At 42.2% G+C, this 27,045-nt stretch overlaps 3 protein-coding genes and 1 pseudogene across 12 annotated transcripts; 3 read left to right on the forward strand and 1 right to left on the reverse strand.

Annotated features, from left to right (window-relative positions):
- LOC311351814 (C-Jun-amino-terminal kinase-interacting protein 4) lies at positions 1–11,183 on the forward strand. 5 transcript variants are annotated; one of them, XM_084471952.1, is made up of 28 exons: positions 1–126; positions 992–1,362; positions 1,476–1,670; positions 1,955–2,075; positions 2,284–2,354; positions 2,482–2,546; positions 2,697–2,769; positions 2,863–3,035; positions 3,898–4,181; positions 4,690–4,747; positions 4,930–5,082; positions 5,226–5,268; positions 5,419–5,546; positions 5,729–5,788; positions 6,262–6,402; positions 6,956–7,115; positions 7,377–7,463; positions 7,569–7,616; positions 7,877–8,018; positions 8,166–8,208; positions 8,333–8,410; positions 8,532–8,599; positions 8,703–8,851; positions 8,994–9,165; positions 9,480–9,593; positions 9,683–9,781; positions 9,889–9,978; positions 10,096–11,183. In XM_084471952.1, the coding sequence occupies exons 2-28, from the start codon at positions 1,264–1,266 to the stop codon at positions 10,212–10,214; spliced, it is 3,033 nt and encodes a 1,010-aa protein (XP_084328078.1). In that variant the 5' UTR covers positions 1–126; positions 992–1,263; the 3' UTR covers positions 10,215–11,183. The 5 variants fall into 5 exon arrangements, 4 of the variants coding, with proteins under 4 accessions (XP_084328078.1, XP_084328080.1, XP_084328081.1 ...); XM_084471954.1 differs by having other exon boundaries at positions 6,983–7,115; XM_084471955.1 differs by having other exon boundaries at positions 7,019–7,115.
- A 330-nt stretch (positions 11,184–11,513) lies between these two features.
- LOC311350965 (transmembrane protein 238 pseudogene) lies at positions 11,514–11,843 on the reverse strand (annotated as a pseudogene). The gene has a single exon. The product of its transcript is annotated as a transmembrane protein 238 pseudogene (transcript).
- A 667-nt stretch (positions 11,844–12,510) lies between these two features.
- ccdc106a (coiled-coil domain containing 106a) lies at positions 12,511–16,619 on the forward strand. Of its 2 annotated transcripts, none has more exons than XM_084471987.1 (8): positions 12,511–12,598; positions 13,084–13,162; positions 13,249–13,347; positions 13,446–13,667; positions 14,134–14,190; positions 14,281–14,523; positions 14,613–14,816; positions 14,931–16,619. In XM_084471987.1, the coding sequence occupies exons 2-8, from the start codon at positions 13,093–13,095 to the stop codon at positions 15,245–15,247; spliced, it is 1,212 nt and encodes a 403-aa protein (XP_084328113.1). In that variant the 5' UTR covers positions 12,511–12,598; positions 13,084–13,092; the 3' UTR covers positions 15,248–16,619. The 2 variants fall into 2 exon arrangements, with proteins under 2 accessions (XP_084328113.1, XP_084328114.1); XM_084471988.1 differs by having other exon boundaries at positions 14,649–14,816.
- A 1,686-nt stretch (positions 16,620–18,305) lies between these two features.
- u2af2a (U2 small nuclear RNA auxiliary factor 2a) lies at positions 18,306–26,768 on the forward strand. 4 transcript variants are annotated; one of them, XM_084472235.1, is made up of 13 exons: positions 18,306–18,447; positions 18,902–18,952; positions 19,918–20,056; positions 21,771–21,806; positions 22,200–22,312; positions 22,729–22,880; positions 23,005–23,121; positions 23,226–23,364; positions 23,475–23,554; positions 23,674–23,796; positions 23,966–24,052; positions 24,288–24,539; positions 24,640–26,768. In XM_084472235.1, the coding sequence occupies exons 2-13, from the start codon at positions 18,904–18,906 to the stop codon at positions 24,772–24,774; spliced, it is 1,422 nt and encodes a 473-aa protein (XP_084328361.1). In that variant the 5' UTR covers positions 18,306–18,447; positions 18,902–18,903; the 3' UTR covers positions 24,775–26,768. The 4 variants fall into 4 exon arrangements, with proteins under 4 accessions (XP_084328361.1, XP_084328360.1, XP_084328363.1 ...); XM_084472234.1 differs by having other exon boundaries at positions 18,902–18,951; positions 19,908–20,056; XM_084472237.1 differs by lacking the exon at positions 21,771–21,806.
- Positions 26,769–27,045: the final 277 nt, after the last annotated feature.

Below are 27,045 nucleotides of genomic sequence, written 5' to 3' on the forward strand. Positions count from 1 at the left end.
TCTAAATTAAACAACTCCCCTTCTTTAAACGGGTCTATGTGTAATTGATAGTTTTACTCAAATACATCGATAAGAATTTCGGTTAGATGGTACTCATTTAAGAATCTTTACGCGAACGGTTGTCAGGTAAGTTTGACCAAAATAGCACTGGACCACTTTGAAAGGAAGTGCTTACTCCGCCAAAGTTGCCGTCTTCTTATCTGTCTGTCAGCTATGTCTCAAGGTGTCTCCTGTCACTTACTTATGCATCGAGCGCAACATGTCCGTGCTATGTTATTATCAACACTGCATTGAGTTGTGTGAGTACTAAACCTGTTGCTGTCATTCAATAGGACCAAATGACAAACTAAGCGCTATCGTGCTTTCCCTTCGCTAATACTCTAATCGGTCATGGGGTTGTGTTTATACTTTCTCTGCACTGTATAGGGCTATATGCACATCTTCAACGACAGTTTTTAAAACGAATTACAACCGTTATTGCGTATATAGCGCTGAATATACACGTATGGTGCATACATTTAAAATGGTACGTTATGCATGATTTAGACAGCCTATGCAGGTCAAAGGTTTGGTGTGGAACACGCGTTGTAAGATCTCAAAATATGGCACAACATAATGTATGTTTACATGAAGAAGTGGGTTGCATCGATTCTCAAACTTATTTTCTTTAAAGAAAGTGTAATTTGTGCATTCCTGACATCATGAGGGTCAATAAACCATGTACAGCTTTCGCATCTACTTTATGCCTGAGCTATGACCATTACCTGTGATCTGGTCGTCAAAACGGTTGATGTTCCCATCAAAGCCCAATTAACAAAATCTACATATAGGCCTACTTGATAAGCCTTTTCCAAATATAGGTTTGAGGTCGCTGAAAGTCTCAAGATGCCTTTGGTTTACTAACATACATGAACATGGCCATGCAAACTGTAGGAATCTCAACCCATGGCAAATATAAAGCTATAACCTTTCCTTTCTCTTTCTTTTTCAGAATGTATACCAAGCAGCACCTCCTGAGCATAACATTGCATTCCAGTACAGTAGGATACAGTACAAAACCACAATTTAAGCATGTCTTGTGGTAGTGTAGTGAGGAATGGGTGATACAGGAAGTAGGTGAACTGTTAAGTGTAGATATGTATCTGATTGGCTGGATTGGTATTCATGTGGAAAAGGGGAAGCTCCTCTTTTGGGTCTGCTCATAGTACTGTACGCATACGGTCATTCAGTTTGTTTTGATCAGTTTAGTAAACATATTTTGAAATGGAGTGTAGTGAGAGTATCCTGTGTAGCGCTGGAGAGCTGGAGTTGGACCCTGACATTGTGAGTGAAGAAGCAGGCAAGCTGTATTCTGAACTGCAGGTAATGGCCCTAACTCATCAACTATTTCCTCAGACATAGTATGATTGTCAACCTTTTCTGATCTCTCTCTCTCTCTCTCTCTCTCTCTCTCTCTCTTGCTGTCTCTCTCTCAGACGGTGATTGAGACTCATGGAGCCGGGGTGGTGGAGTCTCTGGTGCCCATCCTTGTGTGGGTCCTGGAGGGGCTGGCCAGCTGCCGAGCCCAGCTGAGGGAGAGCCAGGAGGAGGGGGAGAAGGGGAGGATGGAGAGAGAGGAGCTGATGGAGCGGTACCAATCAGAGAAGTCCCTGAGGAGAGAGAGCCAAGAGGTAAAGTATGGTGGCCCTTTTGTGTGTTTGGGGAATGGTAAGGAAAAGGCAAGGGGGCACAATAGTCCTGGGGTTGGGGTGTTTGACTCACAGCCAAGAGGGTCTGGGTCTGGACCCCAACAGTCCACTGTGGGCATCCTCCAGCAAGATGCCTAACCCCAACCTGCTCATTCGTCATTCATCAACAACTCTGTATAAACGTGTCTGCTGAATGAGAAATACTAATAGTAGTTAGTATAGTAAATGGCACCATGCTTGGTCATGTCGATCCCTTCATTCCTCAGAGGTATCATGAACTAGATGACCAAAGTGAACAGGAAAGGAGGGCCGTGCGAGCCAGGGAGAAGGAGCGGGAGAAGAGAGAGAGAGATCTGGAGAGGAAGGCTAGAGAACAGGCTGACCAACGTGAGTGCTCGGGTCCTAAGTTGTGTGTTAAATGTTATCTATGGTATGTGCGCCATCATTGATAAAGCCTCCTTCCTATTCCCACCGTGATCCTTTTCCTAATCCTGCTTCTTGTGTGAAGCAGAGCATACTGCTTCACTTAGTAACTCAATGTTCACTCCTGTGACAAAAGAAGTCATGCCTGATGCATACTGTCTGTTTAATGCAGTGGTGGCCTTGGAGGAGCAGAAAGTTAGTGTTGGCAGAGAACTGAGTTCACTGAAGAATACTCACAATAAGGTCAGTTTGTGCTAGATATTCAGGATGTTCTGTCTACAAGCTTGTCAACTGGCTTGTAAATCAGGGAAACGTATCTTTCAGTCATTATCCCCAAGTGATGCATATTGATGGCACTTTTTTCTTGTAGTTGGCGCTTGCTTTCCGAGAGCTGCAGGAAAAGAAAAAGGATTCTGAAAGAGAGACTCTTTCAAGGTTTTTTTATGGCACTGCTCTGATATTTAACAATGATAGTCAATGAAAATATAAATATAATATGTATTAAACCAGTTAATAGTGCATTCATTCCTCTTCACATCACCTGAAAATCACCTGAACCATTATTATGTTGTGTTTGGTCTTTAGAAACCATGGTCATGCCAGAAGTTCTGAAACGCAAACAGCCCAACTTCAATCTGACACTAGTGTTGATTCTAAAGTAAGCATCTCATTCTTCATATTCATATTTATACTCCCAACAAATGAATGACCTTTTGGATGGATGACCAATGACCTTCATTCCTTCTTTAAGGCTATTTCAAGATCACGTGTGCACTCCGATTGCACTCCTATGAGGGAGCCGGCTGCCCCAGAAGTAAATGTGATCGACATTGAGAGAATGCCTTCCCCAGACCCGTCTTTTATCAATGACATCATAAGCTCCACCCCCGAGCTGTCTCAGCTGCAGGACATCTTGGATGGCAGGTGAGAGGATGGAGATTCATTTACGCTGAACTAGTCATAATACGTGCCACTTGAAAGAGAGGGGGATTAGGGTGTAACTGATTAGGGGCTGTTGTCCATTTAATATTGCAATATTTAACATTTCTTAGCTCATAGCTTAAAATGACCTAGATGTACCTGATACCTGTACCTAGTAAACTGATATAGTAAATAGAAAATGCTGGCCGGCCCTTTCTTCTCTCTTTGTCTACTAGAACGTCTTGCAGGGGTCATGTCTCATCCTACTATGGACACTCCCAGTACCCCTCCATCTCACACCGCCCACACGGCTAAGCTCTATTGAGTCAGTCAGTTCACGTTGCACAGTTGTACAGCTGTTAAAGGGGACAGAACACTTCTCTAACTTAACTCATCAATAGTGTGGTTGGGTCTGGCTCACTGCAACAGCAGACATGCAGATGTTTGGGGAGGGGGCAAGTAGTTAAACTTTAGTGAGTATTAATTCTAATAAATCTCCGCCTACTAATTGGGAAGGGCTCAATCTTAAACTATAATGAAACATTAGACTGGGTGTTGCTCTGCACATATAACAAGCAGTCTTGTTGTTACTCATCCTAACTGTCTCAATACTACATACTTCTGTTTCAACACACACATAATGCTAACGCAACAACCAATTCTATGTATTTATGGGAACAGGGAACACACATAAATACATTTATCCTACACGGTTATTCCGTCGCAGATCCGTGGAGATCAATTATTAATGTGTATTTGAACTTGAAACCTCAGAACACACACACACACACACACACACACACACACACACACACACGTATATAAAATGCCCTTGATTTTTTCTTTCCTCTTCCACTGTTTTTAGCGCACTAAGTCAAACAGTGGAGTCAGGAGCAGGGCCTAGGACCAGCCTGGAGCAGGAGATGATGGAGGCGGTGGTGAACAAGGAGGAGGAGGAGGAACATAGGACAGAGGAGGCTGTGCCGGGCAAAGACAATCAGGATAAAACGGAGCAGAAGGAAGATGAAGAGGAGGAGGAGGAAGATAGTCTGGAGCTGGAGCTACGGAACACCGACTCTGTGTTTTCAGAGCTGTCTGAGTTGAGCCGTGATTACGTAGACAGCGTCGACCACGGGGCCAGTGTCCGAGGTATGAGTTGGGTTCATATATGAACAATACATTTGGAAATTGTGAAAGATGAAAATTCTAATATAAATATTAAATAGAAATGTATCTTCTTGCCTTAAGGATTAGAACCAACTAGGGACAATAATCGTCAGGGACCTCACCAAACAATGTTTGAGTGCGATTGATATGCATTTTTTCAGGAGGTAGAGCGACTTGACTGATAAAACGGAAGGTTGCTAGTTCGATCCCTGGCTCCTCCTAGCTGAGTTTTGAGGTGTTACTGAGTAAGACAGCTAACCTAACTGCTCCAGACGAGCTGGCTGCATTGCATGGTTGGGTTTGTAAATGAAGGTGGCTGAAAAGAACAGAAAATAGGTGACTCTAATCAACTATAGAAAAATACACTATAGGGGCTAATGTGTGTACGCTAGGACTGCACCATTAGTATGAATCCATGTTGGCTTGCTTCAAAACTGAAAAATCTGTACTTCTAATCTGAGAATGTGTGTCTGTGTGTGTGTTTATACAGGCAGTGTGGACCAGTTGGAGGAGATTCTTTCTCAGTTTGAGGAACTGAAACACAACCAGTGAGACTACTTATTTGTTTTTTCTGACTTTGCACAGACTTGCCTGGTATTAATATATTAGTATGCAGATAGTTACCTGCACATTCCTGGTTCATTTGGCATGAAACCAGAAAACCTACCTGCTTTCCTTCTTTTTTTCCATTTTTTGTTTGTCTCACGTTTCTTTCTTTCTTATTTTTCAGTGAATTGGTAGACGCAGCCCGCAAGGCTCTGATATCTCGGGTGGAAGAGTTGACCAATGATCGCTCAGCTGTTAAACTGGAACTGACCTCTTCGCAAGAAACTGCCTCTCATTTAGAGAGCAGGATGAAAGAAATGGAGCAGGAAACCAAGAGGTACACAGCATTTCTCTTCCCAATCAGAATGTTGCTGTTTACAATATATAGTATTAAAAATACTACACTTCTTTGGATGATTTTTTTAAATCTATAAATCAATTATATCATTAATATTGATGTATATTATCTGCTTGTCATAGGCTTCGGAAAGAACTGGAAGCTTGCCAGTCTGAAGACCCTGATGTAAGAAATGATTTATATTTTCTACCTTTCAATCTAGATCTATGATACTGGTCAGACCTGGAGGATACTTTTCACTATATGTCCATATGAACATTCCTACCCGCACTTCATACCTGTCTGTTTGTAAGCTAGAGGGTATTTTGATTACAGGGCGCTCTACCCACCTCAATGCGGCGTTTCTCCAGGTCTGAGATGGCTCGTGTGGTCATGGAAAAGAACCAGTACAAAGAGCGTCTGTTCGAGCTGCAGGAAGCAGTGAGGCGGAGTCAGGTCCTCCGGTCAGTAGACTTCTGATAGGGGGAATAAGTCTATTGAGTCAATGTAAATAAATCAATAAGACAATTCTTAAATTGTTGTACTTATGTATATATGTAGTACACGGCTTAATAATTAACACCATGTCAAGGAAACAAGAACTGTTTTCCCCTTTGCTCCATTAATCTTTTCATTTGTTTTACAGTGCCACTAAAGACGTGAGGATAACAGAGGAGAGAGAGCGAGAGAGAGGTGTTTGGGGAAGGTGAATTTTACATTTAGTTTTTTCTACTATTTGTCACCCTGAAAGTAAAAAAAAAGGTGATAAATAAAATGTTTTAACATTTTGTTCTAACACACATTTTAATTTAGATGCTAACTTTAAGACTATTGGCATTCAGATTCATGCTCAGACTCCGCAGCAGCAAGTTCTTTTAGCTAGCCTAGCTCTTTATGTAGGGAGAGGGAGGTGGGAGGAGAAGATTGAAAACTTAGACCGGAGTTAACTTAAAATTGGCAAATCTTGCACACTGTCCCACGCTGGTTCTGGTTAACACATGGGAATCCTGCTCCAGACCAGTGGGAAAACCAAGATAATTGTGCTGCTATGCGACCCAGAAAGTTTGTGGGTGATGGGGGGACGGGCGAGCAAAATGATCTACATACAGTTAATCAGGCACTGATGCATGTTCAGAGTGGTGTGTTTGGTTCACCTGTAACATGTTCCTGTCACTTCAGGTTTCACCGTCTGTTTGGCCGGCCCAGGGAGCCTTTTGTTCTCGCTGCTGCTCAGGGCTTCACCAAGGCAACGTCCCCTGCACTCAGTCGCTCTCCACTGCGATCCCCACAACTACAGACTGTCAATCAGACTCCGACAGAGTAAGTCACTGCTCATATAGACCTCCACCTGAAGAATAAGTCCCGCCTCCGAGGCTCTCGGTTCCCTCTTCGGACGTCACAACTCTCCCAAGTGTGTAGTTCAAAACGTGACGCAGCTTTTACTTCTTCGCCACCTACAGAGTTTGTTATGTACGATCATTCAAAAACCCAGATCATTCAATGTTATTTCCCATAGACATTTGATCGAGGGAACCGGGAGCCTCGGAGACGGGACTCATTCTTCTGAGGTCTATTACACTCGGTTCTAGGGGCAGGATAGTCTAGGTGTTGCTGTGTTTGACTCCCAGTCTAATGATGCTGGGTTCGATCCTCAATATCCGCAGTCTACCTGTAGGCATCCTTGAGCAAGTTGCCCCAACCCCCTACCTGCTCACCTGTCAACCTGCTTCTAAAATAAATCAATGTAATCTCTGTATTCCGCACTTTGAATGAAAAAAACATCAGGCCAATGACTTTATATTTAATCACACCCCTATTTCTCCCCCTTGTGATTTGTGATTGTAATGCGTGATTGCAATGCGTGATTGAACAGATTAATACAAGAAGGCCGTTCCTCTAGCTCTGTGTCCCCTGCTGCTCTCTCTCCACGTGTCAGGAAGAGGGAACTCTACAGGGAGGTTCGCTCCCACATCTGGGGATCGCTGGGAAAGCGGCAGCTCAACGGATGGAGCGTGCCTCTGTCACACACACAGGTAGTAGTCCAACTTGAGTAGCTTGTATGTGTGTGTCTGTGGGATTAGAGGTGAGAGGTTGACATGTGATTAAAGTGAGGCCGTTAAGCCAAACGACAATATATATATATACAAATCGATACGTTTCATCTTGGTTTTGCTCATCTCCCCTTCACCGACATACTATGCCTGGGTTAGTCACTTTATGTCTCTGCAAACACAAACCCTTACCCGTGTCTGGCCTGTCTTTAGTGATCACTTCAATGCTCATTTATTTTCAAGGAGTCAATGGAGTCTACCCCTGAGCCTAAAGATGTGCCCGCTCTATTGCAACTCCGACTGCTGGATCAGAGAGATTCTAGCGCTAAGGTACATCACATCACACCACACAAAACCGCATCTACTGTTTGGTCACAAAACAGATCAAAACAGGTCTGGAGTCATGTGCCTTATTCATTTGTTTTGCTCCTGTAGCTCAACTGTGCCGTTGCTGTGACAGCGGAGATCTCTGGAGAAGCTGCGGTAAGTGTGTGTGTGTGTGTGTGTGTGTGTGTGTGTGTGTGTGTGTGTGTGTGTGTGTGTGTGTGTGTGTGTGTGTGTGTGTGTGTGTGTGTGTGTGTGTGTGTGTGTGTGTTTTTCTCCATCCTACCTTTTAATTGCACCTGTGATCCTCCTCTAAACACCACATACAGTGCCAACTCAGAGCCATAACCACCATTATAGATGCATGTAATGTCATGTTTCCAAACACCCTGTTCACCCTCAACCTCCCTCTCCGTCAGTGCTCTGTGTGGCTCATGTCTGGCCTGGGCTCCTCCAGTGAAGTCACAGTGATTGACCCGGCACGTTCCAACACCGTGCTGGACCAGTTCAGCTTGCCCCCTACCTCTCCCGCCCTCTGCATCTGCGCCGTGCCCCCTACTGGTCAGTGAGAGAGTCACAGGCCATTGTGCGCCGGCATTCCCTGTCGTCATACTTTATTCAGATCTTTGTGTGTTTTTAAATGAGTGATTCCCTTACCGAGATGTACCTCTAACACACTTTGGGTTTGGATGCTCCTCTTTTCATCAGGCAACACCTCAGGAACTGTATGGATTGGAACTCAGGAAGGAAGGTAGTTCCCGCTGAATGTGCAGTTTTTCTTGAAATAACATTCAGAGTGAAACACTAGCCCGATGACAGGAGTTGCTCATACATTTAGTTCTTGACAGTAACCTTTTCTCTTCCCCTCTTCGCAGTGTGCTGGTACATTCGGCGTCGACAGGAAGAAGGCGTATGCAGTCTATTTCTCTCTCAGAGGGTGTGCACTCCCTCACGTAAGTTAAGAAACTGCAGTCTGTTGTCCATTGGGATAGGGTCATTCTGATCATGTGTCAATTCATCTGAATATTCATGTTATAAGTTCTTTGTCGATTTCAAGTGTTTCCCTTCTTTTAGGTATTCCTCCAACCAAGTCATAGCTGGCCTAGCTGACGGGACACTAGCTTTTTTCTCCCACAATGGAGGTAAATCCATGCCATAGTTTACCATTTCAAAGCCAGTCTTAACACCCAATGTTGAATTGACACAGTCCTAACTTGAGCCGTAATGACAAAAACCGTTTGACAGGTGGCTGGGACCTCCCCTCACACCAGGTGATGAACCTTGGAACCACACCTCTGCAGCCCCTCCGCTGCTGCCTGGCTAAAGGGGGTCGCTTGTGGGTTGGATACTGGAACCGGGTCCATGTAGTTGATATTGAAAGCAAAAAGGCTGAGGTGAGCGAGTCAAAGCAGGTCCCTACTGGTCTGACGTATACCCGTCAGTCCCTTAAGCATTGTTGTACTCTTGTCTCAATAGTAAGACAAGTTGTCTTAATCAGTGCGTTAAGCATTGTTGTACTCTGGTCTTGCCGTGCAGCAAAACTTCTCGGTCTCTGAGCGCAGCGAGCAGCAGGTGCGCTTCCTGTGTGCGGCAGGAAGTGGCGTTTGGACGTCCTGCCGCCTGGATCCCCTGCTCAGGTTGTTTGATTGGTCCAGTGGCCGGCCGCTGCAGGAGGTGGACCTGACTCCTCTGGTTACTAAGACGCTAGGTGTGTGCAGGCTCTTTTAGCCCCTGTTGGAGACATCTCTTGTGTTATTATACACAATAATAGTTTTGTAACCATTTTAGAACCAATTATTTCATCATTCAGTTAAAAAAATCAGATTTGAAACATGATCATAAGACACATTTGAGGCTTAGTGCATGAAGATATACCTTTCATTTAAATGTCCGATGTGTTTGTCCAGCTGCAATCCAGTATGCAACACCAATACATATTTAAATACATTGAAAGGCAATTCAATTCTAACTCACATAAGTTGTATGTCAGCTTTGTGTTCGTACTAACCGCATGTTTTCCAGGTCAAGCCTTCCTGTCCATCTCGCCTCTTCAGATCTCTGCTCTAACAATCATCTCCAGCTGTCTGTGGCTGGGAACGAGCAGTGGGGCTATCTTCTCCATCCCCTTGACTATCAGTGAGTTATGTTCATGCACTATACTACGGCCTATTGTAATGGCATGCATACCTTTTTTGACTTGTTGCTGCTCTCGTCACAACCCACAGCCTCAGAGTTGCTGTCCATCCCATACTGCTCTCTGGCGGCTGCCCAGTTGTGTTACCATGGTCACAGACAAGCCGTCAAATTCTTCATCGTCGCACCTAGTATGCACTGGTTTAGCATTATTTAAATGTGTATATATTCAACAATGTGCTGTGTGGTAGAGGAGTTCTTAGTTGCATGCATTCTGAAAGTTACGTCCTTCTTGCAGACTGCTTGACGACATCTACTGGTGGGGATAGTTGTGCTCCATCACAGTTCATCCTCAGTGGAGGAGAAGGCTACATAAACTTCAGAATCGGTGGGTTGAAAATCATTAAATCCCTTTTTTTAAATAAAAAGAGCCTGGTATTCTGTCAAATGTTCATTTTCCTGATGAGCTTTAAAACGTGTCTAACAGATCTGTTGACTCTCACAGGAGACGATGTAAGTGATGGCTCCACTGAGCTGCCCCAAACAACACTCAGCCGTTCTGAACGCAGTCACATGATCATCTGGCAAAGCCCCACCCCTTCTGTTCCCAGCTCTGCACTCTGACATGGCTGACCTTAATGTCCAGAGGTGTTTCTTTAAGTTGTACTACAGCAGTGATGAATGATGTATCAAATAGACAATGTTGTTCAATTTGCACTTGACTAATAACCTAAATTCATAACCCTGCCTCACTGTGCCTTACATTACCTGTGGAGCCTTTGTTGAACTCACCAATAATACGGATGTTATTTTAAGTATTTATGTTATGTTTTGTCTTGAATCGTAACCACACACAAGTATTGATGATCTTCTGCTAACTTTGTCTTCTAAACAAATCCACCTATTTTTCTGCAGCTGATGACTTTTGTCATGTAATGTTAATGTTGGCCATACTAATTTATTAACTGGTAACTGTATAGTATAGTCATCATCTTTTAATTAATCATCTCCTGAAATTAAAATAGTCCTCTTTTCCATCACTGTTAAATTGAGACTTTGAAAGGCACAAATCTTTCTAAAGTGGGATAGTTCCTGGTTTAGAAGGTCAAGTCTTGCTATCTTAATTTTGCTCAACCTGCACACATATCTGAAGACAGCGTGTTGCATTGTTTTACCCCTGGAATGTTTAGTAGCAGATCATAAATGCTTTATAAATGCTAAGCTCCATTTCCTTCTATTTCAATGTGTTGTTTTACCACATCCATGTTGAAATCGGTCTTAAAATGTTATATACTACAATTGTTATACTACAAAACCATCATCTCTATGCAAAAGTGTTATGTGTGTGTTGATATATATTGATCCTACTTATAAATTATCAATGTGACAGATTCCTTCTGCGAAAAAAAATATTTATTTTCTTAATTGTTTGTAAGGTCATCTATCAATTGTATTGGTATGGTGTTATTTGTTGCTCTGGTTTAAAGTATGCTAACATATTGGACGTGTCTTATGCAGTATGGAGTGTTTCGACAATCATCTGACTATTATACTTTTGTAAATGTATTATTTTTTTGTTAAAATATATTTTGAATGATAAATCAGTTGTTGTTTTTTTACTGTTAGCACATGTTGCATTTAAATAGTGAGATCTAAACGTTTTCACTAGACCCTAGCATATGATGAGGGTACAAGCATAGCAAAAAAAAAAAAAACACCACAATTTAATATAACACTTTAATTTTAACATAATTTACCAATATTTCTAGAACGTTTCCCCCATGTGCCATCTCCATGGTCAGTTTGCAATATATTTAGCTATTTCTATGTAAATCATTTGGTTAAAAAAAAAAAAAAAAAACTTGGAAGACCTGAAGGATGCATGTCCTTGAAGCATTTCATATCGGCCCCTGGATTCAGGCCTCACGACGGGCTGCTCTGAGACCTGGGCATCCGAATCCTGCGGCTCAGATTGCGTGCGAGGCGGTCAAAGGCGTTGCTCATAGTGCCCCCTAACTTCTTTGTGGTGGCCAGTCCTTCGATGTTACCACTGTACCAGATAACCCAGCCCCCCATGGAGAACAGCACCAGAAGGGCTCCCGAGTACACCAGCAGGTCTCCGAAGTCCTGACCCTCGAACTCCAGCGAGGCAAAGACGCCCAGAAGCATGGACACCACGCCCAGCAGGTCCATCGCTACGGCGAACACCAGAGCGAACTTACAATGGGTCAGCCCATCATTCTGCAGGGCCATGGCTGCGCAGAGAGTAAACAGAAGGGGTGTAGGGGGGCGTGGGTGTCATTGGAACAAAATACACTTATATATATTGTATTAAAGTTTGTATATATTGTATTGTATTTATTTTGGATCCCACTTGTAATCACACACATAGGCCTAGGGATTACTTTCAGGATTACAGGATTACTAACAGTTACTTACTTCAACTGTCCAAAAACAAAGAATTTCTGAATATGTGCTTACCATTTGTCTCCGCGTTGAATATATAAAGCCAATAGTCTTGTGTCTTCCCAGCTTTCCGACTTTTCCTACTCTGCTAAGGTAGCAGACTGCAATGCCAAACGACACTGCGCCTGTGTTACCTGTTTGGCAAGCCCCACCTGAACAGGTTTTAAAATAAGGACGCACCTCAACAGGATGCGAGTGTTGTGTTGTGTCATTGAATCACATTGCAGACCCACAGTTTCATGACAACAATCAGTACTGCATTTTGGAATTGTCTCATTACTTAACTGTACCTTTAATACACATATAACGTTTTCCAAGGTTCACACACAGCCTATTAATTGTGTTAATAACTCAAGTAAACCCTTTGTCGCACGCAGGTTTTCATTGGGTCCCAGTATTATTACTACCGGAAGTGACGTCGTGTGCGATAATTGTTATTGTTAGCTTGTTAGCTAGCGGCTACTTGATTCATGAATAGAGATATGACAGAGTTATAACATCTTATTACATGTGAACGGTAAAGTTATTACAACTGTAAAAAGGTATGTGCAGATATTTATTCAAAGGATCTATCGCACGGAATTCTCCTTCTTCAGTGGCGGAAGTACAAGTCTATATTTTGTAGCAAGAAGGGGAATGTTTTTTATTTGTAGCTAAATACGTGCTAAATGTATTGCTAATGTTAGCTGGAATCGAGCAGCCTCCGTCCGACATTAATATGAACACACTTGTGCAGTCCCAAGTATACAAACAATAAACGTGGTTTTGATGTTTTGTTGGAGTTGTGCATGATACTCCTTTTTTAATCCTTTGTCATTTAATATAATTAAGCAATCAAAATGGAGTGCATTCGAGATGTTTTGCGAATGTGTCAACAAGGCGAGCACGAGTTTCGCTAATTACTTTGAGGCACATGTCCCTTATTCTGTGTTGTGAAGGTGCAAAACCAGCTGCTTGTCATCGTTATACTAATAGTGGCATACGTGGATGAATATGTATTAAAACGAAGCATGTTTGCTTATTTAAGAGGGACGTGATGGAGGAGGGAAACAGAAACGAAGGTACCTCCACAGCCAAGAACCACACAGCGTCAATTCAACTACAGAGTACGTTTTATAACTGAAACAAGTTTGTGTTTTGTCCTTTCAAATAAGTCATAACAATTATATTTTTGACACAATCTTCCCCTCAGCTCCAAAAAATGAGGACACCTATGAAATAGCTATCCCGTATGAAGAGAGCAGCTTTGAACAACAAGGGTTTTTCAACCAGACTGATCAGAATTTTGAGGGTGAATATCACAAAAAACCTTTAGCTGGGTTTAATGGTGTTTAGACATTGTTTTTGTTATATTGTCTTTCAACTATACATTTTCACTTTCCTTTATAGAATCTGCTCCAACCTCTGGTTCGTCCGCCCCTAGTAACTCATACATACTGATCACCAACCTGCGGACCCAGCTGCAGATCTCTCTGGAGAAGAACTCCTGGCTGCAGAAACGGATCGAGGACTTGGAGGAAGAAAGGGACTTCCTCCGCTGCCAGTTGGACCGCTTCATCTTCTCCACAAAGAGCCAGGGTCAGGGTGATGGACAGAGCCACTATAGTAATGGTAAGAAAACATTTCAGCTTCATTATCACAAGTGCTGCCAGAGGGTGTTAGTAACAAAAGGTTTCAAACTGTTGGCCAATAGGGCATCGGGTACATCAGGATGAATACTTTTTTGTTGGGTTAGCGCCACCATTTCGAGAGGACTCAGTAGAGTTGTAGTACTGTAAAATCCTAATATTAACGTTAATATACTGTAACCTATCCTAATTAAACATCGATTTTCAATGTCTTGCACGAGGACTTTTGTCCTCGTGCATGCGAGGACTGGTGTCAACCCATAAGAACAAATAATCTTAGGTTAATAATAACTAGACGGAGACCAAAAAACATTACAGCCAACACAATAACCAACATTCTAATTCTCCTATGCTTCCAAAATGGAGGCGGTCGTTGCAATGTGACGTCATGATCATAAGCTGTAACTACAACTACTACATTCATACTGGTGTTTTGTTTTTATCATAAGGATATGAATCAAGACGATTCAATTGGAGGGGCAGAAGAGAGGAAGATCGTCCCGTTGGTAGACATGACTGAATACAACACTTTTGATTATTTCAACTTACCTTAGATCATATCAAACTAATTTGTTATGACTACTTCCTGCTTACAGAGCCGCAGAAGTCAGATTTCCCCGCGCGGCAATTTAATCAACGAAGGCCTGCTCCTTCAACGATGCTGGCATCCAAGAATTCCAACCCAATGGCTAATCAGCTTGGCTCCCTGAACGCATTGTTCAACTCTGCATCTGCCCAGGCACATCTACCTGGCCATAGTAGCACCAGTTCAACTGCCAGTAGCAGTAACACCAGGCAGACTATCAATGAACTGGGCAGCCATGTCAACGTGGGGCAAGGTGAGATTGTTTGGCTGTCAGGCAGAATCTCATTTAAAAATGTGACTATAAATGATGGATTTGATTCTTTGTGGTGGTTTATCTTCTAGTCATGCTGACAGATTGTCCTTGGACTCTCTTATCAGAGCCTCTTTCATTGCTGGGGGAATCGGAAGAGTACCTGGAGCAGGAAAGCTATCTGGATGAAGAGCAAATGATAACGGGAGAGCATGTGTTGCCAGAGAATATGAATGCTAATCGACTTGCGATAAAGAGGAGAAAGATTTTCCAAGCACCAAGGGAGCGACAAAGAGGTGACAGATAATTGAAAATAAATATTTAACAGTTTCAACTTCATTACATAGCTTATGTGTCATCTTGCTTAATGCAAATTCCTTTTCAATAATCTTGTTCTTCCTGTTCGCCAGTGAAAGATGCTGCTGGTGTTCTCTTCCGCTACAAAAAGATCCTACTGACCTACCAGCGTCTGAAGAACATGTCCAAAGCCTTCCAGATTCACGGTGTGGATCGCAACACAATAGCCTCCACCACACCCATTGCAGAGCTGCTACTAGTAGCCCCAGAAAAGGTGGCAGAGGTGGGCCAGTTCGATCCTTCCAAGGAGAAGTTGCTGGACTACGCCCGGCGCTGCTACGTTACCATGGATGAGGAGACACTCAGCAGGGTGCAGGCCCTGAAAAAGAATAACTTGCTTCTGCCCATATCCTACAGGTTTAGACACTGAGGAGCGGAGTAGAGGAACACACTCCACAGGACGTTGGGGTGGGTAGCTAGGAAGGGCAGGTGAGCTGCTGCGGCAGGCCAGCTCCCCGGATAGGAATATGGATGTCCAGAGGCCTTTTGGAATTATTTTGCCTTGAGATTGTCTAGGATGTCACCATGGTTCGGACCCTCCCCTTTAACACGTATTTGTATGCCTCGCCACTTTTTATTTTAACAATTGATGAATAATCCTCAACAATCCTCATCACCTAAACAATAATCACCACAAGGGAAAAGCAATTCAAAAAATGAACAATTAATGCCTTTACCTTTTTAAGAAGTATGTATTAATAGTACCCCCCTCCACATTTTCCAAATTGAAATCATGTAGTAAGATAAGAGGCACAGCAGAACTTTTGTCTGTGCGGGTGGAAGAAAGCATAGATGCAATTTGATCCTTTTTAAGGTTCAGTGGTGAATGTAATTAGGGAGAACTTGGGAGGATGCCCCAGTAGGGTTAATTAATCATGAATGGGATATTAGATTCACCTTCTTGAACTTGGTGTCAAGGAGACATAACTATTTTCAGGAAATATGCTGATGGGTAAAACGTCCATTTCTCTTTCACGTTGTCTGTAAAAGTTCCAGCCACAGTAAATAGGTTGTTTATTTTATTTTTTAGAAGTACAAAGAAACATTGACAGTTGCAGGAGGAGTATCTGGTGTGTGTGTGTGTGTGTGTGTGTGTGTGTGTGTGTGTGTGTGTGTGTGTGTGTGTGTGTGTGTGTGTGTGTGTGTGTGTGTGTGTGTGTGTGTGTGTGTGTGTGTGTGTGTGTGTGTACATAGCTGAAGGGTTAAGGTCCAACACCAGTCACTTGAGGTGCATTGATAGACGGCAGGTATAAATAAAAAGTGCACCTGCTGCCAACAACTTGCATTTACAGTTTCAATGTTAGGGTCTGATTCAGCATATATTGATTGTTCCCTTTTCTTTAAAGGGAAATTGCTTAAAGAATTGTGAGATATTTGTTGACATTTTTTTTCTTATGCATTCAGGCTATTGAGGAGATGGTGGCTTATTTTAAATTCCAGGTAGCCTAAACTATGGATGATCACAATATGTACATGTATATGTTTTAATATTTCAATAATTGACAATTGTTTTAAGATAACATTTTATTTTTTGTAAAGAGCTTCATTCCCTTTTAAGCATTTGTGTCATTACATATTTAATCTTTTGAGACCCACCTAGTTTGGAGTCTTCCTTTTGAATTACAGTGTTGGTTATGAAACATCAGAAGTAAGACAGATAACTGCATTTTATGAATGCTTTGATGTCATATATGTTATTTGTGGAGAGAGGATCAATCTATTAAAGAGGCTGCTGCTCTTTCTATCGATCTGTCTGTGCAGGACTGGACATTTTCTTTGGATTCTAGTTTTTCATAATGCAAAGCTGACTGCTTTGACATCAAGCCAGAAAAGCAGAGTGTACTGCACAATGCTGATTTATATGTCTTCCAACTATTTTTATAGTTCTGTTATCTAGCATCAGATTTCAGTAAAGTATCTGGTTATGAAAGATGTTTGGATTGTGGCGGTATGCGTTTCACTGGTTGCATGAAAAACAGCCGATCATAGTTAAAAGTTAATGGATACTGTTTTGGTTTCACTATTTCAGTTAGATACAACCTAACTCTCTAACCATACGTGTTTTAGAATATGATTCTGTAAAGAACATTAATTCCCCTTTTCTAGCATATGGTAAGGTAATAATTGTTTCAATTTTATTAGAAACATGGCCTAAAATTACAGTACTCTTCACATTTTTGCAGTTTGTCACTTTAAGAACCTTGATTTGATATCTGAACAGTTTTAACATTAAAGTAGTATTTTAAGAAAATAAATAGATTGCGATGATACATGCAAAAATATTAGATAGCATTTCAATGTGACATGACAAATGCACGTGGAATCTGTCTTGTTGTCGTCTGTATATATGGGTATAAACTTGGAAAGCGTTTGGACTGAATCAATCATGTGTGATAATTAGTGTTAACTCTATAATGTGACAATAAATGAGCAAGACAACTTTCATTCAAACAATATGTGAAACTAAAGGAACATCTATGAATCCATTAATCCCCTCGTTTATTAGATATGGGTCAGAGATGTCACTTAAATGTTGTGCAGTGCAACTTTTGTTAACCCATAACGCATCAAATTAATTCATTCTCCAATTATTAATTTAACAATCTAACTATATAATATACCGGTAATAAAAAAGATATGACTTGGACTTGGACCCACACACATCTGATCCAATCATGCTGTTCATTACTGTGTCAAAAATAATGATACTCTTTCAACTGATTTATATCCCTTTTATATGTATAATGTTTAGTTCTAACCATAACAATGATACACAATATTCAATAAAGAAATTGTGCATTCATAGCAAAGAACAAATATTGATTATTAATAAAACATGATAACAATATTTTATTCAGTCTATGTTTACAATATAATTTACACAATGGTTGAACACCAATAATAGCATCACAAACATGAATCCGCTTTTACACCAGTAAAATACATTATTTCTCAATTAACCAAATAAACAAAATAATCCTCGTCAGCATCATCTCAATTGAATACACATGGACACTGATTAAAATGCGTTATCTTAAAGACGAGCAGAATGATATGATATATATAGATGGATAGAGTACAATATTTATCCGAAAAGGGAAATGAAGCGAAATAGTAAGAGTTGCAGCAGAAAGGTAGGCTACATGCATGATATAAAATACACACAATAACTTATGTCAAACGGCAGAACACAGGATTACTAAATATATATAAATAAAAATATTGCTATACTAGATACAACTATAATACTGTGTGTTTCCACTCATCAGCATCTCTAATTGAGTCGCCTTATTCAATAGCTAAACAAACTAAACTACCTATACAAGGTCTAAGATATGGAATGGGGCAAAATTGAGGGTTTTTTAGCGCAACAATTTTTAGTGCTAGAAGTTATAGTTATTTTCAAACTACCGGAAACCCGGGGATAATCAACTTCCGTTCTCAAGCTGTACCTGGGAGACGGCAAAAGCGGGCACACAGAGTGTGCAGCTATCGTTTTTACTCGAGCTACACAATTGGATATCGTATAGATTGGACGTATAAAGGCAAACCCGTGCATTTGCTCCACCAGTGAGTCTTTTATGTTGGCGTTTGGCTTGGTGAAGAGTCCCCTTGTTGGTTCGTCTTTCTGTAGCATGCTAACAGGCTCCACACGGCTGTCTCGAGCAGGCCCGTTCTCCTGGACTTTGCTATCCGATAGCTTAGCATACGCTAGCAAGCTAACCCATGCTAATCTATGAGTTAGCTTAGCATACGTTAGCAAGCTAACCCATGCGAACACGTTTTCATGTTCAATGTTGTCGAATGCATCGTAAACAAAGACTAGATCATTTTTGCACAGCGTAATTTGTGTTTGATTTGTTCCTGTTTTGTGTTACGTGTGAACTAATTGTAGTAGTAAAACAATGGTCTGAGCTGACGTTACGACAGCAACACACATTACAAAAGTGTCGGTGACTTGGTCGCTAGCTTGCAAGCTAGCCTGGTTTTAATTTATTGTCGCCCCGGTCTTTATGCAAACCAGAGATGTCGGACTTCGACGAATTTGAGAGGCAACTTTCCGAAAACAAACAAGGTAATGCACCATTGATCACCTGAACTGCCAATAGACTGTATCAGTGCCGCCTATGTTAGCCAGCTAGCTGGGCTCTATGGAGTAGGGTCTTGTCTACTTGCTGGAGGTTTAATTTTTGCCTTAATTCATTACATATATCTAATGTATTTCGTGTGTGGCCGGGCATGATCATTCATAGCCGTCAGCGATTTAGTCGCAATTCCCTCAATGGAGTGCCCTATTAATGATAATGAAAGTATTATCTGCCGCTATCTAATGGCATGAAGTCACCTATAGTCAACCTCTAGGGACATCTTGGGTCAATCTCTTTGTAACATATTGCATTTGGTTTCACCAAAAACAACGTCTATTTGTATGAGCAACTTAATGTCAAGAATCATGCGATGCATTGAAATGTTAAATGTTCTTTATGCGGACATACTCTATATTTTGGGGTTAGATCAATCCTATATGTCTAGGTAAGGTCGCCCAAGTGATAAGGATGCTTAATTTTTGATCTTGGTCTCAGCTCTGCTTGCGAAAAAACACAACGGCTATTAAGTATTTTGAAGATATGTTGCAGCATTTAGAGTAGACATCTATCTAATGTTAAGAGAAGTCTAATGGTTTAAAAACAATTTCATGCAATTTTTGTTTCTACCCAATTACTCGTGAATAATAAGTGTTTGCATTGAAATATTTTCAGATTTTTCATAATTAAAGCGGGCAATTCTTCAACCATATAATTTCTCATTCATTTGCAATTAATGTAAACGAAAATACCTCAATGTACAGTAACATCCTTTAGTATTTCTACAGCTTTTTTTTTTTTTTCAGTTCTTAGAAGAAAATTAAAACGTGTGTCTCCCACTTCTTACCATTATTATAAGGATTGAACTCTGGGTTGGGCCATGGGGCAGAATAATCAAATATCCGACCATATTCACCCCTTGTAACAACCCTGTTTTGGCTAACTGGCTTAACAGCGGAGCGTGACAAGGAGAACCGCCACCACCGCCGCTCCCCGTCCCGCAGCCGCAGCCGAGAGAGGAAGAGGAGGAGCAGAGACCGGGACAGACGCAGCAGGGACCGCCGGGACAGTAAAGAGCGCAGACCCAGGCGCAGGTTGGTGTCCCCTATGAACTGGGCCGTACATCTCCCCCATATAACAGGGCCCTCATCCTGGATTGGAGATGTATATTTAGATGTTGTATTAATCATTACACCTTTTAAAACCATTGAGATATATCTAAAACTTCGAAAACATCTGCCCTGTTTGGACTATTTTGACCTTTTGGACTAGGCTTTACATCACTCTAGCATTTATAGCTGTTTTTCAAAAGCATCACTAAATCGGAAATGTATCTTGATTTATAAACTCTCGTTTTATGTAGTAACAAATGAAGTAGTGTTGACTGATTTGACCAGAAATTATTTTAATAGAACTAGTACAACATTTTTTATTAAGCCAAATGTGGAGGCCCACTTTACCAACCTTAACCTTACAGATGTGCAGACAGTATAAGTAAAGTAACTTTACTGTAGATGTTTGAGTTCTTGTTTCTGTATCTGACTACCAAGATGTTGCCATGAAACATGGAATAGAAAGTGTAGATTCTCCTATATATATATATATATATATATATATATATATATATATATATATATATATATATATATATATATATATATATATATATATATATATATATATATATATATATATATATATATACCTAGCACAGCTAATTCAGTGGTACTGAAGTAGCTATTTGTATATTTTATGGGCTTTTCTGTGCCTTTATGGACAATAAGTAAGTTGAGAGGATTTACATGTAGTGTACAACAACCGGTCCATAGGAACATGGGTTATCAGGGGTTAACAGGTCTACATTAACCTGGGTGTATTGCCAAATGGTAAGGGCACTAGTTGGTTGAGCCACTGAGCCACCCAGAGTTGGTGATATTGTACCATTTTTTTTCCATCATCATTTTAAGTAGAAGCTCATTAGAAAATATTGAAACAACGTACGACTATGCATTTTTGTTTAACAAGATGGACATACAATCTGAGCAATGAGTTATGTAAGCATAAGGGGCATGTTGTTGGCGGTTTCATAAAGAATGAAGCACAGATTGGTGTTTTGTGCGGTCAGCTGTGCAAGATTTCCCTGCATCTAAAACATTGTTCTTGCAGGATTTTATAGAGGCGTCAAACCCCGCCATTGCAAGGCATACTCAATCTAGCTGATGACCCTTTGTTTCCCGGCATGTCCCACTTGTTTACCAGCATGCCAACTCAACTGTTGTATACTATAACCCTCTTGAGGTGTTTCAATGGAGCACAGCCAAACATCTTCCAACTGTCATAATGTATCCATTTTTTATTTTTTATTTGAACGTGTTTAATTGGGGATATGTGTGATTTGTTACTGGGATGTCTCTCCAGCACCCAATACTTTGTTCTCCCAGCGATGTCTGCCATCAGAGTGGATTTCATCACATACAGGCAATCAGCATCCACAATCTTACTAGTAGAAAGAAAATACCTAACCCTCTCATCTTAATACAGTCCAAATAAGTCCAAGTACTTTTAAGGCCTTTTATCACATGTTCTTTTTTTCAGATTAGCATTAATTAATTACTCTGTTCTTTTAAACTAGCCAAATGGGCTCTGGCATTCTCAGTTAAACTGCAACCGTGTGCACCAAGGAATTAAGCAGGAACCGAGAAGATCCATACCGCTGGCCGAAGCCATAGCCATTTGTGGTCCAATTGTTAGCTAGCGAAAATATGTTTGATATGAGAGAAATGTGAAACCTTTCCACTGTCATTTCAGCTCACCAGTCAACCAACCCCAAGAGATTGCTGTAAGGTAATACAGCAAAATAACACTGAGCCGTTTTCTGCATTGTTAAAACACAACTCCATTCTCTGTGGAGAACTGCCGAGTAAATCTTACCCTTTAAAACCGGGACCCTTATTTTGAAAAGCGGCTTCCGTCAAGACCACTTTAATGCTTCCCAGAAAATGTGTGAAGCATGTCTGCAGATGGAACGCAAGGCTGGGTATTTAGCTATTTACAGTTAAACTAACAAGGTATGCCTTCATTCTAGATACGATTTTACAAAATAAAAGTCTCACGGAACCAGACCTGAAGAAACCTGGCCCATCTCTCATCCCAACGCTGTACAATCACTTGCTTTATATCCATGTACACCGGGAGTCCTACTCAAACTCCTTCATTGTGCTCTCGCCCTCTACACAGCCGCTCCCCGCACCGGGAGAAGGAGAAGAAGAAGAACAAGGTGAAGAAGTACTGGGATGTCCCGCCTCCCGGGTTTGAGCACATCACTCCCATGCAGTATAAAGCCATGCAAGGTATCGCCTCTCACACCTTTTTTCCACTGCCTCCAGACATCTGCTGGGGTTCAGTCAATGTTTCCAAGATTCAGGGTTGAATTCTTCTCCTAGATTTGGATTGCGGTCTTTAGGTGTCATATTTAATCAGAGAAGAGCCACCCAACCATGATATCTGTCTGCTTGACAAAGAAGTGTTCCTAGGTAATTGCTGGTGATGGGCTTGTTTAAAATGTTAAGCTAAATGTAAGAATTGTAAGACCCAGAGGCCATTACTTTTTTGTGACCTTGCTTATTAAACGCCTCCAATTCAGTATCATTACCACGTGCTCTCCAGCTAAAATGAAATGGGGTCAATTGAGTGTTTTAAGTAAGGCCTAGACGGTACTGTGGTCAGATATGTCAATGCCTGTGTGTCTGTCCCCCTTGTCCTCCAGCTGCTGGCCAGATCCCAGCCACAGCCCTCCTCCCGACCATGACCCCAGACGGCCTGGCGGTCACCCCCACCCCCGTGCCTGTGGTGGGCAGCCAGATGACACGGCAGGCCCGCAGGCTCTACGTGGGCAACATCCCCTTTGGAATCACAGAGGTAAAGGGGGATGCACATCACTTTGAACTGCCATACATTCAACAGAAAAGCTTTGGGTTTTTAACAGCAAAAGCCATGTCATATTTACAACGATACCATTTCTGAACTGAACGTCTCTGTGCAGGAGTCTATGATGGATTTCTTCAACGCTCAGATGCGTTTGGGTGGTCTGACCCAGGCCCCCGGTAACCCTGTCCTTGCAGTCCAGATCAACCAGGACAAGAACTTCGCCTTCCTTGAGGTTCGACCACCGCCCGTGGCGACGCCCATCTTCATCTGTGTGTCCTCTCATCTCATGGGACACGTAATGAAAAGGATGCTGTCGTGTCTTGTGTTTGTGCGTAGTTCCGCTCGGTGGATGAGACGACCCAAGCCATGGCTTTCGACGGCATCATCTTCCAGGGCCAGAGTCTCAAGATCAGACGTCCCCACGACTACCAGCCCCTCCCCGGCATGAGCGAGAACCCCAGCGTCTACGTGCCAGGTGCCCGCTGCCGCACCGATTTCCTCCTCCACGGATGGCCTCGTTGTTAACGGTATTCTCTTTGTGGTAGTCTAAGCTCATGTGTTTTTGTCTTTGCCTCTGTCCCACAGGCGTGGTGTCAACAGTCGTGCCTGACTCGGCACACAAGCTCTTCATCGGCGGCCTGCCCAACTACCTGAACGATGACCAGGTCAGTTTCCCTGGAAATAAAGAGGAAACTACATGCCAATCCTTTTCAGTCAGGTGTGGTTGTGTTGGAATGTCATACATCTCCATTGACCCCGCTCTCCTGTGTGTGAACGTTTCCAGGTGAAGGAGCTGCTGACATCATTCGGTCCTTTGAAGGCCTTCAACCTGGTGAAGGACAGCGCCACCGGCCTCTCTAAAGGATACGCCTTCTGTGAATACGTTGACGTCAACCTCAACGACCAGGTAACCGTGGCAGCATCCCGGCTCACTGGGGTTTAACATGAGCTTAACGTGCTTCGGTTACAAGCAAAAGATAAGCAATAGTCCAGAGTTAACTGGAAGAAAGCAATGTATTTTTTTTTTCTTTGCAGTGAAAGGGTTGTTTTTTTCTAAACGAGTGTTGTGATTCCAGGCCATTGCAGGGCTGAACGGCATGCAGCTTGGAGACAAGAAGCTGCTGGTCCAGAGAGCCAGTGTGGGATCCAAGGACGCCACTCTGGTAAGAAGGATGCCTAGAGGCAACGAGAGAATATGTCCCATACAGACGCTCTAAACATCTTCTATTGATCTGTTGGTTAGAACGAACCATTGTATTGACTCGGTGTGTGTGTGTGTGTGTGTGTGTGTGTGTGTGTGTGTGTGTGTGTGTGTGTGTGTGTGTGTGTGTGTGTGTGTGTGTGTGTGTGTGTGTGTGTGTGTGTGTGTGTGTGTGTGTGTGTGTGTGTCCTCCCCAGACGAGTATAAACCAGACCCCGGTGACGCTGCAGGTGCCGGGCCTGATGAACAGCTCAGTGACCCAGATGGGCGGCCTGCCCACCGAGGTGCTGTGTCTGATGAACATGGTGGCGCCGGAGGAGCTCCTGGACGACGAGGAGTACGAGGAGATCGTGGAGGACGTCAGGGAAGAGTGCAGCAAGTACGGCCAGGTCAAGAGCATCGAGATCCCCCGCCCGGTTGACGGCCTGGAGGTCCCCGGGACCGGCAAGGTACGGAGCTGTGTTTCCCGGGAAGACCACCGGTGTCCTTTATTTGTTTTCTTGGGGCCCCTGTTCCTTATGTGTGTGCATTTGGTTTGCTCCCCACCAGATCTTCGTGGAGTTCATGTCCGTGTTCGACTCCCAGAAGGCCATGCAGGGCCTGACCGGTCGGAAGTTTGCCAACAGGGTTGTGGTGACCAAATACTGCGACCCAGACGCCTACCACCGCCGAGACTTCTGGTAGAAGTAGCCGGGAAAGAGGTTGGGGAGGGGGGGGGAGACGATGTGTACCGGCCAATTCCAAATCGCCCATGTAGGTCATACTTTCAGCACTTCATTTCAAGTAGATCTGGGCCTATTACTCGTTTGGCTAGTGGCTTTTGGATATATCCATTTTATCATTTGAGATCTACGTGAAATGTCAAGTGTTAATGTTAGAGCGGAGGTCTGGAATTGGAGGCAGAAGAGCATATTGGGGGGGGTGGGGTTTGTATTCTGTCTAATCCAAGTGGGTGGGATGGGGTTCAAGTTTTTGACAAATGTGTTGTGTGCGTGTAGTAACCGGTTGGGGAATGGGGGGCAATGATTTTTATACTTTGTGAAAAATGGGGCGTCATTTGGGGTCGGGGAGGGAGCGGGTGGGCTGGGTGCCACAATTTAAGATTTGTATTTAAGTGGAGGTCGCCTGTTTTAAGTGCTTTGGGGCAACTGAGCTGGGAAAATACACACCACTGGCTGAGTCGGCCCCAGGGAATGGATGGATCAGACGGCGGGGTTATAGGTCATAACATGACTTGGAGAGGCGAGGGTCTGTGTGTTCTTCTGATGTAGATATAGCAAGGTCATCTACTTCATGTACGCCATCATGGTCAGTGAAAGGAAGGCACCTTGACATGTGATGTTTCTTTCTGTTTTTGTTAATTTCCTAAAGTCTTCAAAACTACTGTCCCTCCTCCCTAGCTTCAGTACCCTGATCTGTAATCACTCCACATTCAGGCAATAGTCTAGACGTTAAACTAGCGAACAGTAAAGTAACGCCATCTGTGATGAATTATGTTTCCTTTAAGTATTTTTGTTTTCACCCGTTTGATGACTTTGTTTTGTGAAACATTGTGAGCAAGATGGAACATATTTTCTCCCAACGATTGAGTCCTACATAACTCAATAGAAGTGATTTCCAAAACATAAGCGTATAAACTGATATTGTTCCCGGCCATAAAGCCTCAATGTTTATGTTTTTCATGTCAAAGTCCATTTAAAATGACTAAATAAAACTGTAAACACTTAGCCATCTGTCAAACGTTGACGTCTGAATCTCCATAAATTTCAACATCTCAAAAATGAAGCATTTCCAGTTTTAATTTTCTTGTGCCCCCAACAAATACGGTATGTAAAATAGATGTGTTGAACTCATTGTTTTTTTTTTCATTTCCTCCTTTATAAGCGAATTGATTCTTTCACAAGACCAAATAAACACATGACTAATTCGAATGGCTCATGGTGTACTGTTGTCCAACCTTCTGTCTGTGAGCACCAATTAAGAGAGTTGACACATGCTTGGTCTGTCCTAATTAGCATGACATCTCATTGGGCTGGGCAATCGGTTTTCAATTAAGTTAGTGTCTCACTAACTTTTAATGTACAATACATTGGCTGCGTCCTGTTTGATTAGGGTAGGTGCTCTGTCATGAAGCTTTGACCTCGGCCAATCACATTGTTGAGATTGCTTGTGAATCCTAACCCTGTTTGGGATCTTCTGACCTAGTGAGTAGTGAAGAGATGTTTAATACATCACAAGAAAGGAGTTTAATTGGCATGAGTCAGATTGATCCTGGTTGACTGGTCATAAACGATTTGTTGGCAGTTTTCCCAAAAAAGGGATGAATGAAACTTGCTAATTCTGGCATGCCAGAAAGCAGGAAACTGATTAAATAGTTGTTTCTCGCTCTTGTATTCCTTGACTTAATGTCTGGATAAAAATGTCTCAACTGTGAGACAACACTCTGCCATGTTTAAATAAATGTCCAACCTCATATTCACGTTCAGGCTTACCTCTGGCCTCCTTTCACTGATTACTTGCTAAACCTGCATACACATTGTGAATATGAAATATCAGTCTTATGAAATGTGTAATTTTCTTGTTAAACCACTCTTTTTATTTTTTATTTGCCTCAACAAATGTTGACTAAAACATTTGTCCATTTTCCTTTGACCCGTTGATTAAAGTCTGAATTGACATGATGTCTTCTTTGTTTGTGCAAACCCATGTAGGTCTATGTCCTTGATGGAGAAAGTGGATTATTTAACCTCTACTTTGAAATCTCCAACCTTGATAATCATCTTCCAGCTGGAAACTAAATGTAACCATTTCAAACCTTGCAAATGCCTAGAATAATGAATGTTTTATATATATATAATTTACTTCATCTTTACATGTACAGACGCATACACGTACATAATAGTAGTATATTAGGAGGGCCTACTTTAAACCCCCAGGTGAACAGCAGTCTAATTG

This window comes from Micromesistius poutassou (genome assembly GCF_964030765.1).
Source record: "Micromesistius poutassou genome assembly, chromosome: 8".
Lineage (NCBI taxonomy): Eukaryota > Metazoa > Chordata > Actinopteri > Gadiformes > Gadidae > Micromesistius > Micromesistius poutassou.

Excerpts from the sequence above, each read along its gene's own strand:
- LOC311351814 (XM_084471952.1), top strand. The coding sequence starts at position 1,264 with ATGGAGTGTAGTGAGAGTATCCTGTGTAGCGCTGGAGAGCTGGAGTTG. Across the intron at positions 2,355-2,481 it reads TGAAGAATACTCACAATAAG|TTGGCGCTTGCTTTCCGAGA; the intron begins GTCAGTTTGTGC and ends TTTTTCTTGTAG. Across the intron at positions 4,748-4,929 it reads GAGGAACTGAAACACAACCA|TGAATTGGTAGACGCAGCCC; the intron begins GTGAGACTACTT and ends CTTATTTTTCAG.
- ccdc106a (XM_084471987.1), top strand. The coding sequence starts at position 13,093 with ATGGAGGAGGGAAACAGAAACGAAGGTACCTCCACAGCCAAGAACCAC. Across the intron at positions 13,348-13,445 it reads GACTGATCAGAATTTTGAGG|AATCTGCTCCAACCTCTGGT; the intron begins GTGAATATCACA and ends TTTCCTTTATAG. Across the intron at positions 14,524-14,612 it reads CCATGTCAACGTGGGGCAAG|TCATGCTGACAGATTGTCCT; the intron begins GTGAGATTGTTT and ends TTTATCTTCTAG.
- u2af2a (XM_084472234.1), top strand. The coding sequence starts at position 18,904 with ATGTCGGACTTCGACGAATTTGAGAGGCAACTTTCCGAAAACAAACAA. Across the intron at positions 20,057-21,770 it reads GAGCGCAGACCCAGGCGCAG|CTCACCAGTCAACCAACCCC; the intron begins GTTGGTGTCCCC and ends CTGTCATTTCAG. Across the intron at positions 23,797-23,965 it reads ACGTCAACCTCAACGACCAG|GCCATTGCAGGGCTGAACGG; the intron begins GTAACCGTGGCA and ends TTGTGATTCCAG.